The sequence below is a fragment of the Ostrea edulis genome, chromosome 9 (genome assembly GCF_947568905.1).
Source record: "Ostrea edulis chromosome 9, xbOstEdul1.1, whole genome shotgun sequence".
Taxonomy (NCBI): domain Eukaryota; kingdom Metazoa; phylum Mollusca; class Bivalvia; order Ostreida; family Ostreidae; genus Ostrea; species Ostrea edulis.
The window spans coordinates 33,623,003-33,636,623 of NC_079172.1; the positions used below are offsets into that span (position 1 = coordinate 33,623,003).

Consider the following 13,621-nt stretch of genomic DNA (forward strand, 5'->3'; position numbering starts at 1 on the left):
TCAAATGAATTGATGATATCTTCAAATAATTGAAGATATCTTCAATTATTTGAGTTTATGTTAATTTGGCGCTCCATAGGTTTAGAATATGAAAAATTTTAGCGGCCGATTTTATGCTTGGCATCAAAATTATCTCGTTTATATTTTGTACAGGTCCAACTGTTTTGAAATAAATTTGCAAAAACTAATAGCATTTCTAACTAATTTGTAAATATTTGCAGGTAAAAACATTTTCTTTCATTATTGAAAATTCACAGTTAAATATGTAGTGGTATTCATCTCCAATTTCATTTGCATTACAGAGATCACATAATCTGTCAGATCTATCAATGCTAAAACATACTGCCAACAGTTAATCTCTGACTGACTGACACATCTAAAATTACTGTCAATTTTGGCGCTAAATGTGCTAGAACATGTTGAACCCGACCCAATTAAAATTATAAACATTTAGCTTCCGGTAACTTCACTATATAGAGGGTCACTCAGGGTGAAACTTGGACTTTCCGTGCGGAAAGCTAGTTGTTGCCAAGCAAAGTTTTACAATTACAGTGTAATGAAAGACGCTAGAAGGTGAGGCACGAGATGCATTTCAGTTCAAACCCTAGCGTTACAACAATTAAAATTTTTATTTGGTAGCGAAACATTGCGTAGCTACATCACAGGAACCGGCAATTTTGTCTGTAATAATAATAGTAGAAGTTGATATCATACTACCCACTAGTTTTTATTAGTAGGTAGTCTGCTATAAACCCCTACTATTATTATTACAGACAAATTACCAGTTTCTGTGGTCATATTCTTATTTTGTTTTCTACTTTCGTTTTCAACTGGGTTGGGTCCAGCAACAATAATACAATATAATGAATATATATTGATGTTGTGACAGTTGTGATATAAAATCCACTAGATTTAATGATACAGCAGATGGACATGAATTTATTGTTGTATTTTTAAAAAAAATGTGAAAAAATAAAAAAAAATTTGGGATATAATATTTTGGGTTTGCAGTGCTCATGCAGTGTTCTCTGTAAATTTCTTCACCTTTTAAAGTAGCCTCATGTGTGGCTTACCATACCTGTGTCATTTTCTAGTGATGTACCGATTATCGCAAACTTTCGATTGTTGGTCGCTATAACTGAAACGATGCGAATAGTTGATGTCATTTTGAAAATTGCTGATGTCGGTATTTTTTTTTTTGATAATAGGAATATTCCTGCCACGACATAACTAAAGTAAAAACAAAAATGGCTGACGAAGCTGAGTCATCTGATAGATTAAATGATTGAATATTGTTTAACGTCCCTCTCAAGAATCTTTCACTTGTATGGAAACGTCACCTTTGTCGATGAAGGGCTGCAAAATTTAGGCCTATGCTTGGCACTTAAAGCCTTTGAGCAGGGAGGGATCTTTATCGTGCCACACCTGCTGTGACACAGGGCCTCAGATTTTGCTTCTTACAACAAGCAAGGGGTACTGAGGCCCTATTCTAACCCAGATCCCATAAGAACAACAACAAAAGTCAAGTGATCTATTCCAATCCCAGGAAAACAAAATCGAAAGCATGGGATTACTAACTTCTAATTTCTAATGAATTTATTCTAATTGAGATAATATTTACTAAATACCCTAATAGGGTAAAAAATAAAGTAAATTTAATATATTTAAGCCATGAAATGAATGAAATTCCAATATTTTTTCTATTAATCGAAAAGGTGCATCTGATTAATCAGATTATCGATTAATTTTTTTTCCGTGATTGCCCATCACTAATATGTTTATGGTGCTACCGTTTGAGCGAGTGCAGCTACATATACACATATTTAGTGATGTTCATGCTTTAACCATTCGACCAGGTTCAATTTAGACAATATCTATTTGCCAAATGCTCAGTACATGAATGAAATTAGGTAGCAGAATTAGCCTATTTAGTTTTCTCCTGGAGTTTTATATTGAATAATTATTCAAGTCCTGTATCAGGTTCTTGCTACATTAGATCATTCCAAAATACCCAGCATGAACATTTTACAAACATATTATTCATGAATGTCACTGAAATATTTTTATACTATATGCATTATATTCCTGCTGCCTTCACTGTGACTTGCTTAACCTTTGACGCATGACTTGTTCTGAACTGTATCCTCTCGACTGCATCTCCTTTCCTTATTTCTAGTCTCAATCTTTTCAAGTCACTAATTGTGTGATAAAAATGCCCAAGTCTTGTTGTAAAACTTTCAAGTTTGTAAAATTGTGAACAGCACTGCTTTGGAACATAAAACGTATTTCTAATATATATATAATGAATATGATTTTGAATAAATTGATAAATTCAACGCTATTGCATATACATGCATGGATCTAGAATTTTTCTCTGTTCTCATGTTTTATGTGCACCTATCTAAATTTTCATTTAAAAAAAATAAATTTCATATAATTTTATTTGCGCAAGAAAATATTTCATGAGATTAGGGAGAACCTTGTCGTGAATATTTCTAGTCATGAAGGAGTCCTTGAATGTCTTCTCATCTGTAATGAAAACAGCCTGATCGTGATAATTACTCACCACGAACCAGTTTACCTCAGGTAAATCGTGAAATAAAGTAGCCGCAAATAAAAGTTGGTTTACAGTATTTCAAGTGATATAGCCCAGATTTTTGCATGCTGGAATCCTCTAGAATTTAGGAACATTTTATTGCTAAAGAATTATTAGCTGTATATATGACGAACGGTTTTAATGAGAGAATCAAAAGGTTCAGAAACAAGTTATTTCCCTTTATAAATGATCTAACCCACTGCAACATTTATGATTGCAAATAGTCAGAGTGAGAAATTTAAATAATATATAATAATAATGTTTATTTTTAAAGTTGGATATACAAAATCAACAATGAACATTAGCTGTATACTAGCTATTTACTGTCTTGCATGAATTTTTGCGCTAGGGGAGGGGGGGGGGGGGACTTTTTTTAAGAAGGAAATTAGTAATTTCCAGAAACCGACATGAATACTCTATTCATATAAACATTTATTTGAAACTCTAACTTGATCTCAACCTAACCCTAAAGTACCCTTTGTAGTATAAGCAAAGCTTAATCCCAAACTTAACTCTAAAATACTCTTTATAATGTACGTGTAAGGGTAACAGTCTCTTAGACACTAACAAGAACGCTCTTATAATACAGAGTCTCTTAGACACCAATAAGAATGCTCTTATAATACAGAATCTCTTAGGCAACAATAAGAAAGCTCTTATAATACAGAGTCTCTTAGGCAACAATAAGAAAGCTCTTATAATACAGAGTCTCTTAGACACCAATAAGAAAGCTCTTATAATACAGAATCTCTTAGACACCAATAAGAAAGCTCTTATAACACAGAATCTCCTAGACACCAATAATGCAAAAGTAGAGTTTAGGAGACAAATAGGACTAGTTTACACTAGTGTTTATTATCATAGTACCTAAAGGACATATTGGAGAGTCCATGATATCTTAAAATTCTTGATGCAGTTTAGGAAATCCTATTTAAGCCAAGTGTCCATTCGCTTATGGGACGGGAGAGTTAGCAAATTGGACACTTGGCTTGAGAAAGTGAGGGAAATCATGGTAGGTAGAGAGACATTATAAAGCATTGAATAGATAGTTCCATAGGATGTAACAATGCCTTATTAAGAGAGCCATATGATACAATATATATCGGTATATAGGGTCCAAAACTAGTTTTAAAATTGCAGTAAGGTTGTCATTTTGTGAACACTTTAGGAACTCTAAAAATGTATGTTGATGGATTACAAAACTTGGAACATGAATGCATGTGAAGTAGTTAGGGTTATAAAGACAATGGATGCCAGCCTGGATAGCTCAGTGATTAGAGCACCTGACCAGTAATGCAGGGGTCCCGGGTTCGATTCCCAGTCCAACCATCAATTCTATCCTCTCCTGTTGCACATATTAATATTATTTTCCTTATGGGTATCTATTCGTTTGTGAAAAGTGCTGTGTGGGCAGTTTCGTGTATCTGTGTCACGTGATACGGTCATATAAATAGAAATGTGTGTTCTAGTAGACTACTAGAACACACATTTCTATTAGTAGTAGTTCACTCTACAGCTCGTTTAGAACGTAGAATCGGGTGGCGATATGGAGACCACTAAATCACATACATGTATGTATATAAGATATCATATTACACATACATTTGTGTTTTTGTCATGGTGGTGGGATTAGATTATACGTCTAAAAATAAAGGTTCTAACGAGCAGCATTCCAGACTGTGTTTCTGTTGTTTTTCCATACCAATATTCTAGAGTATAATTAATTTATATTCGGGGGAACATAGTGAGGGAGGAAATAATTACAATTCTGTCATAGGAACTAGTCAACATACTACATGTATAAAATATATGTTTACATGTAACAAGGTATGTGTATTTTCTTTGTAGGGGCCTATAACCAGCAGATCTGATTGTCCCTGATACAAGATGTATCGGGTACGAGTGTGTTCGTACTGCGGCACGGACACGGTTTTCTACTGCAACAGCTGCGGAAAAGATCTTTGTCGACCGTGCAAAGGAAAACACATTATAGATTTAGACTGTGTTAACCATGACGTGGTTCTGTATCGTGAGAGGTACGGGTATTTCACCTACCCAGAGTACTGCACAGATCACAAAGACAAAGTCTATGACCAGTGGTGTGATGACTGTAATACGCCGTTTTGTAAGGTGTGTTACGAAGAGAAGAAGAAGGACCATGAGAATCACGATGTCCAGGATGTTTTTACAGTTTACAAAACTTACCGAGAAAAATACAAAGAGATCATCGCTAACATCCGATATGAAATACTGCCAAACAATCGAGCCATTTTGGCTGGGATTGAACCAGATATACAAGCCTGTGAGGAAGAAATAACCCATTTAGAGGAAAAAATGAAAAGAAAAGCTGAGAAATTGAAGGCTATGATTGATGAAGTCTTGGAAAAGGATTGTCCCCAGAAGCTTCAACAGCTGGAGAAGGAAATAACTGACAAGTTAAACAAGCAGCGTGAGGATATGGAGAAACATATAGCGTACCTACGTGATCTTGTCTACAAGTACGAGCATACTGCCAACAGACCAGCAGAATTCCTTAGTTTCCTTCGAGATAATCCCCTCACAGACATCCAGGACATACCAGACAGCTGCACCGAACTCCCCATTCTAGATTACAATGAGGAGGTCACCGAAGAGGATGTTATCAAACTGCTAGGAGAAATCAAAATTTCCGAGGTGGGCATACGACAGGCACGAAATGAGCACATGTTGAAGCTCACATCCGCAGTGATTCTGCTGAGATCAATCACAGCCACGGGGGTTAAATCTGCACTTCACGTTTCCTGCCTGAGTTCCACCCAAGTTTGGGTCAGTGATAAAGGAAGTCTAGTTTTGGCTGACATGTCAGGAACACCTGTGCACCAGGTGAAGGATATGATTGATAGAGAATCAGGGGTACACACAGTCACAAATGATGGGGAGCTGATCTATGTCGACAAAAACTTCAACATCAAAAGATTATCTCAGGACAACCGATCAGGAACTCGTATGGTAAAGAAAGAGGGTAACTGGGAACCACTGTGTGTCTTCTGCACACTTGAGAAAGGTGACATCTTGGTGGGAATGATGATCCACGCCGTCGGAGAGGCGAGGGTGGTGCGTTACAATAGCAGCTGGAAGGATAATCAAATTATTCAGTACAATGACCAAAAGCAGGCCCTCTATCGCATTCCAAGGTTTCTCACCGAGAATCACAACGGAGATGTGGTGGTATCTAACCATGACGATGCCCATGGCTCTGTGGTTGCCACCAACAGCGATGGAAAGCACCGCTTCTCCTTCAGGGGCCACCCCTCAGAATCAGAATTCAGACCAGGTGGGATATGCGTAGATGGGCTGGGAAATGTTCTTGTATGCGATGAACACTCCAACGCCATACAAATGATAGACAAGGATGGAAGATTTCAGAGGAACTTACTGACTGAGAAGGATGGGATTGCCAGACCTCGAAGCCTGGGATACGACAACAAAGACCACGTAGTATTAGTGGGATCTTCCTCCAGTACAAAAGTGTCAGTGTATCGGCACATCAATAGACAGGATTACCTTGCAGGTAATAACATCATTACTTCACTCGCCTAAACAATGTAATAACAAGGCACCTTCACTTCACTCACCTAAACAATGTAATAATAAGGCACCTTCACTTCACTACTTCACTCACCTAAGCAATGTAATAATAAGGCACCTTCACTTCACTCACCTAAACAATGTAATAATAAGGCACCTTACCTTCACTACTTTACTCACCTAAACAATGTAATAACAAGACACCTTCACTTTACTACTTCACTCACCTAAACAATGTAATAATAAGGCACCTTAACTTCACTACTTTACTCACCTAAACAATGTAATAACAAGACACCTTCACTTTACTACTTCACTCACCTAAACAATGTAATAATAAGGCACCTTCACTTCACTCACCTAAACAATGTAATAACAAGGCACCTTCACTTCACTCACCTAAACAATGTAATAATAAGGCATCTTCACTTCACTACTTCACTCACCTAAACAATGTAATAATAAGGCACCTTCACTTCACTACTTCACTCACCTAAACAATGTAATAATAAGGCACCTTAACTTCACTACTTTACTCACCTAAACAATGTAATAACAAGACACCTTCACTTTACTACTTCACTCATCTAAACAATGTAATAATAAGGCACCTTCGCTTCACTCACCTAAACAATGTAATAATAAGACACCTTCACTTCACTCACCTAAGCAATGTAATAATAAGGCACCTTCACTTCACTCACCTAAACAATGTAATAATAAGGCACCTTCACTTCACTCACCTAAACAATGTAATAACAAGGCACCTTCACTTTACTACTTCACTCACCTAAGCAATGTAATAATAAGGCACCTTCACTTCACTCACCTAAACAATGTAATAATAAGGCACCTTCACTTCACTCACCTAAACAATGTAATAATAAGGCATCTTCACTTCACTCACCTAAACAATGTAATAATAAGGCACCTTCACTTCACTCACCTAAACAATGTAATAATAAGGCACCTTCACTTCACTCACCTAAACAATGTAATAACAAGGCACCTTCACTTCAGTCACCTAAACAATGTAATAACAAGACACCTTCACTTTACTACTTCACTCACCTAAGCAATGTAATAATAAGGCACCTTCACTTAACTCACCTAAACAATGTAATAATAAGGCACCTTCACTTCACTCACCTAAACAATGTAATAATAAGGCACCTTCACTTCACTCACCTAAACAATGTAATAATAAGGCATCTTCACTTCACTCACCTAAACAATGTAATAACAAGGCACCTTCACTTCACTCACCTAAACAATGTAATAACAAGACACCTTCACTTTACTACTTCACTCACCTAAACAATGTAATAACAAGGCACCTTCACTTCACTCACCTAAACAATGTAATAACAAGGCATCTTCACTTCACTCACCTAAACAATGTAATAACAAGGCACCTTCACTTCACTCACCTAAACAATGTAATAACAAGACACCTTCACTTTACTACTTCACTCACCTAAACAATGTAATAATAAGGCACCTTCACTTCACTCACTTAAACAATGTAATAACAAGACACCTTCACTTTACTACTTCACTCACCTAAACAATGTAATAACAAGACACCTTCACTTTACTACTTCACTCACCTAAACAATGTAATAATAAGGCACCTTCACTTCACTCACTTAAACAATGTAATAATAAGGCACCTTCACTTCACTCACCTAAACAATGTAATAACAAGGCACCTTCACTTCACTCACCTAAACAATGTAATAATAAGGCACCTTCACTTCACTCACCTAAACAATGTAATAATAAGGCATCTTCACTTCACTCACCTAAACAATGTAATAATAAGGCACCTTCACTTCACTCACCTAAACAATGTAATAATAAGGCACCTTCACTTCACTCACCTAAACAATGTAATAACAAGGCACCTTCACTTCAGTCACCTAAACAATGTAATAACAAGGCACCTTTACTTCAGTCACCTAAACAATGTAATAACAAGGCACCTTCACTTCATTACTTGAACTTCAGTCACCTAAACAATGTCAACCTCAAGTTTTTGTTATTTCATTTCCAGTGTTTTTAACTTTGATATTTTTACCCATTTCCTCATGAATGTGAACTACATGTCTGTGCATTTGAATCTATAGGAAGTATTTCAATGGCTGGGGATATTCCATATGAATCTTGATAAATATAGTACGACTATTTTAACAGATGGGAATATTCGAACAGAAATGAAAGTATAATGTAAAATTTAAAAAAAAAAAATTTCGTTTTTGAAAATACATTAGGTCATGAACTGTGACACTTCATGTCAGCAAGCTTCATGAAAAGTATGCTGGCGTGAAACTTTTCATACCTTGAGCTCAATTAAGTATTTTCAAAAATTTATATCTGAAATAACATCTTTTTTCAATGAAATTCATAGCATATTATGTTATAGAATGATATATAACACAATCATCAATGATCATAATGAGATAATAATAGTAATATTTCCTAAATGCACCTTAAACAAGTGATTTTGGTAAACATACAGTACATGTTCACACCATTCATATAATCCTACTGTAAAATATAATTTTATTTCTTTTATTAATATTAGAAAGTTATGGCCATTTTAGTATCCCACAACTGACAGAAAACCAATTCATGTGCATACACACGCACATGAGTATGACTCAGCACTTTTGTTGCCGTCATTCTATTGGCATTATATACGTACAGTAAAAAATTTGTGTTTTTATCATTCCTGAGAAAGTTATGGTGATTTTAGAATTTAGCACACATGCATGCAAGAAATGGCAAGACATTTTTACTATAGCAGATATTTGGGAGTACCATTTACCAAGATACATCATAAATTTCAAATAATTTTGATGAAAAATGAAAACGTTATGGTCCTTTAAACAATATGGCACCTTCGAAAGATGATGCATGTGCATACATGTTTGCATTTTTAGTATACCATTCTATAAATGTTTGTGTTATTTGTATTATTTACCTAGGCTATGCTGTGAATATCAGTTCATTCTCTTCATAACGAGACTTATTAACGATTAGTGTTGTCCAATCAAAATTAAGCTCACTTTTCAGCATGATATGTGACTGAGAAATTAACATAAAAACAGGAAGAGACGGATGTACGTACAGGCATTACTGTACCATAATATGTCTGGTCTGAAGAAAATCTAAAGCAGTGTTGTACATAGTGTGTTAACAGCTCTTAAATTGCCTTTTTTGTCCTTTCCAGTGCCTTTAAAGGGAGACGATGACAAGAAAAAGAAGAAGAAAAAGATGTAACATGGCTTCACCGAAATAAGTTAAAAATGAACAATCTGGTTACCATGGCTTCACCAAAATAAGTTTGATACATAGAGTAAGATATAAATTTGATACATAGAGTGGGAATATGAGTGGAAATTGACTGAGTTTTTGAAGAATATATGATTAAGTTCAGTCAATACAAGGAAAGCTGCTGATCAACAAAACTGATTTATTTATTGAGAAATCTTTTAGTACATGTATGTATATAGTGCAAGGCCCGGAATAATGAGAAACATCTGACATAGAATGAAGAAATATATTAAATGTTTGTTAATGTTACTGAAATCTACACACAAGTGCTTAAAAGTATTGTAATTAAAACATGCAGTTCATTACCAGTGCTTGAGGCACTAATTTTTTGTATTATCATTATATTATAGTTTTTTAATCATTGATTTGGCGGGTGATCTTATGTTTCATTACATGTCAATGTTTATAATACATAGCTTTATTTTTAATGCAAATTTTATAATGATGTTATCTTGTTGAAATTGGTTGTTGTCTGTCAAATGACTGCTGTCCTATGGTTTACCAAGGTTGTCAGTTTCAATTACGTTTGGTATAGTAGATTTTATTGTAGTAAATCAGGAGTCATGGTGTGCAATTTATGTGTGAACTATCAATAAACATTATTCAATAGAAGTCTTAATTAATCCACAAACTAGGACTCTTTAGGTCACTCGGGTGACCTATTGCAGGTCACTCGGGTCACCTATTGCAGGTCACTCGGGTGACCTATTGCTATTGGACAGCATCTGTTGTCGTGTGTTAACAATTGTAACATTTTTAACTTTGTGATAACTACCCTTCCAATTCTTTTCAAATTTGGTATGAGGCATCTTTGAGAAAAGGGGACATAAATTGTAAATTTCAGGACTCCTGATGCCATGGAGATGGGGCAAAACTGCCAAAAATTGACTGACTTTCAAACATCTCCACAACCACACACCTGTGTAAGAAAAACACATGGAGCAGGAAGGCCTCTACCAAAATTGTAAATTTTATGATTCCTGGGGCATATAGTGTTTGTGTGTGAAACATTTAAATAACATCTTAAGTAAAGAAGCAGTTACCTCGGGACCAATATTGTACATTTCCTGACTCCATGGCAGGGATTCTGACTCTGGGGCACTCTGGGGCAAACCCAAAATGATTATAATAGTGCTATAGGGGGAGACATTGTTTTTTGTACTTTTATTTTTGCAAACAATCTGTATATATATTATACATGTACAAATATGCATAGCAAAGATCATGCATGTTTTTTATGAGAGACTTGTGGAAAGATTAGGTGCCATCTGTTCCACCATTTTTGAAAAATAAGAATTTTTGTTTCATAAGAGTTTCAAATAGGATATACTGCAAAACGAATGCTCAATGATTTACCCTGTACATCTTGCTGTATAAATATAGTGCTTCAATCAGAGGATAAGAGTAATTTTTCTATACAATTGTTTTTACCTTGAATACCTTAAAATAAAATATTTGGTAATCCAATTGAGAGTTTGTTTATCATCTATGTAAAGTTCAAGTTTTTTTTCTTTTACTTTCTATCCATCTCTGTTGCAAAATCCTTTGAACACTTCTCCTCCTGTATGGTTTATGGGATAGACTTGAAACTTTTTACAATGCCTCATTACCATTTTTGTTGGGATGAGAAACCCAATTATTTTCTTAAAAGTTATAGTGGATCTAAGAAGGGGTGGAGGATGTAAAATAGCTTGTGAACACTTCTCCTTAAAAAGCTTGATGATGTAAAAGAGCTTGTGAACACTTCTCCTATATGGCTTATCTGATAAACTTGAAACTTTGTACAATGCTTCATTGCCATTTGCAGAAGTGCATATTGTTGGGACATGAGGATCCTATTATTTTCCTAAAGGTTATAGTAGATCTATCCAAGAGGGGTGAGGGTGTAAAATAGCTAGTGAACATATCTCCTATATGGCTTATCGGATAGTCTTGACATTTTGTACAATATTTCATTGAATCATTTGATGATGTTCACATTGTTTTGACCCAGGGATCTAATATTTTCCTACAAAGAACAAGGTACGATTGTGTACATAAAAAGGCCCAAATTTTGTCTCTATAAAATGTGTCTGGAATTAACCTTAATCGGTGTTTTAAGAAAGTAAAATATATGCCAGGTATAATATGTCAACAAAATCAGAATGATATTCCTAATTGGATAGTATTATGACATCATGAATCAGACATTTTCCGCCTTTTTTCCAAAATAAGCCTTAAAACTGTCAAATGTCATACAGATTATTGCTCAGGAAAATATGTGCGCATTTGTCGAGCAAAATGAAAATGATATATATTGTGCATTATTATATACTTTCAATTTCATCTCTTTTCTTTAAAAGTTTGCGGGCATATATCACACGATATATGCCCGGAAACATTCCGGCCCGCAAACGTTACGTCACAATCAATACACAAGCAAATTACTACGTCGTTAATTTTCAAATTTTTCATCTTTTACTCGGTTAAACCAATAAAAAAATTGTTAAAAATAAATTATTGTTAGTTTCTAAATGAAATTGAAAGTATATAATAAAAAGGTTATAGACTTTGTATGGGAAAATATGACGACCTCGTTTTTTGTCGCGGACGGACCTCGCAAGCTCGGTCCGTCTACGCGCCAAAAAACTCGGTCGTCATATTTTTCCATACAAAGTCTATAACCTATAATTATTTTAAGATGAAAAATATACTTCAATATGAATTTGCTCGACGCATGTGCTGTATATTTTCTGAAAGGAAAACCACCTGAAATTGTGGATATTTTCATTGAAAATGGCATTTCTGCAATTTTATGCCAACTTCTAGATCTCGTCATATGACACAAACCATTTTGATCATCAAACTGAGCAGATTTTTGGTTTGCTAATCCATTCCTTATTTGAATGTCAGGGTTTGAGCTCCAAGTGAAATCATCGATATTTTGGGCCAAATGACTTTAGAAACTGTACCTACTTCTTTCAGTGTGTGAAAGAGGAATGGAATGTATACAATGGCCTGTAATGCCTCTGCTTTATCGTATATGTATATTGGATAACCTTGAAACTTTTTAGTGCTTATGATGTGCATATTATTGGGACCTTAGGATCTAATTATTGTCTCCCTTCTTCCAGAGGAAGACATTGTTTACGTACATTCTGTCCGTCTTGTCTGTCACAAAATCTTAAGAACACTTTTCCCCCTACAAGACTTGAAACTTTGTACAATGTTTCATTGGAGATCTGCATACTGTCAGGATGAGGATCCAATTATTTTCCTAAAAGTGCTAGTGGATCTAAGAGGGATGGCAGGTGTAAAATAGCTTAACACTTCTCCTTATACAGCTTATTGGATTGCTAAATATTTTCCTATAATTTATTGTGGATCAAAGAGGCGAGTTTTATAGCTTTTCATCATGTATAAGGGTATGTTCACTTTAGCATAACTGTCGTTATTTTTGTATCACATCGATGTTGAATCTTTTTCCTCAATGCGCTAAATGCATTTCACAATATCTGTTCCTGCTCATGCTCTTTCAATACCATTTAGTATATTGTGCGTGCATGTGTATTTGGAGCACTTTCAATTTGGAGATCTAGGAGACATTTGTTTTATTGTTTGAATATTTTCTTCTCAACTTGCAAAGAGTTGAATAAGAGCTGAATACATATTTACCAAGAACATGAAAACCTTTACCAAAATTAAAAATTTTCCAGATCCCTAAGGTAAGAGTTCTAACTCTAGGATGGGGCCTAAATAGTCATATAGTTTTTTTAACATATTATGCAAGTCTTTCATTAGTATGGGCATATGCTTAAAACTAGGTACTAAACTCTTACATTGATTACAATTTTATGTTTTATTCCCCCAACATTATTCTGTTTCTGGACCCCCCCCCCCCCCCCCCCCCCAATGGTTGAAAATCCTAAAGAACAGATTTCTCCCCATGTTAACACCCCCAATATAATGCCAACCTTGCATAATGCCATATGCCACTGATTTTCACAAACAAATTGACAAATTTTAAAAGGTTTACCCTGGACAATGCCATTCACTGACTAACATCAGTAATCACACCCGAGACAAACAGAAGAATGTGCATCAGTGACGAAAAAATAATCTGTACATAACACAAATGTC

At 35.2% G+C, this 13,621-nt stretch overlaps 1 protein-coding gene across 1 annotated transcript; it reads left to right on the forward strand.

The window, feature by feature from the left end:
- Positions 1 to 427: 427 nt before the first annotated feature.
- On the forward strand, positions 428 to 10,969 carry LOC125659262 (uncharacterized). The gene is made up of 3 exons (XM_048901304.2): positions 428 to 573; positions 4,445 to 6,146; positions 9,399 to 10,969. Exons 2-3 carry the CDS (start codon positions 4,484 to 4,486, stop codon positions 9,446 to 9,448), a joined length of 1,713 nt encoding a protein of 570 aa, XP_048757261.2. The 5' UTR covers positions 428 to 573; positions 4,445 to 4,483; the 3' UTR covers positions 9,449 to 10,969.
- The last annotated feature ends 2,652 nt before the right edge of the window (positions 10,970 to 13,621 follow it).

Coding starts and splice junctions, on each gene's coding strand:
- LOC125659262 (XM_048901304.2), top strand. CDS start 4,484: ATGTATCGGGTACGAGTGTGTTCGTACTGCGGCACGGACACGGTTTTC. Junction 6,147..9,398: donor TAGACAGGATTACCTTGCAG/GTAATAACATCA, acceptor TGTCCTTTCCAG/TGCCTTTAAAGGGAGACGAT.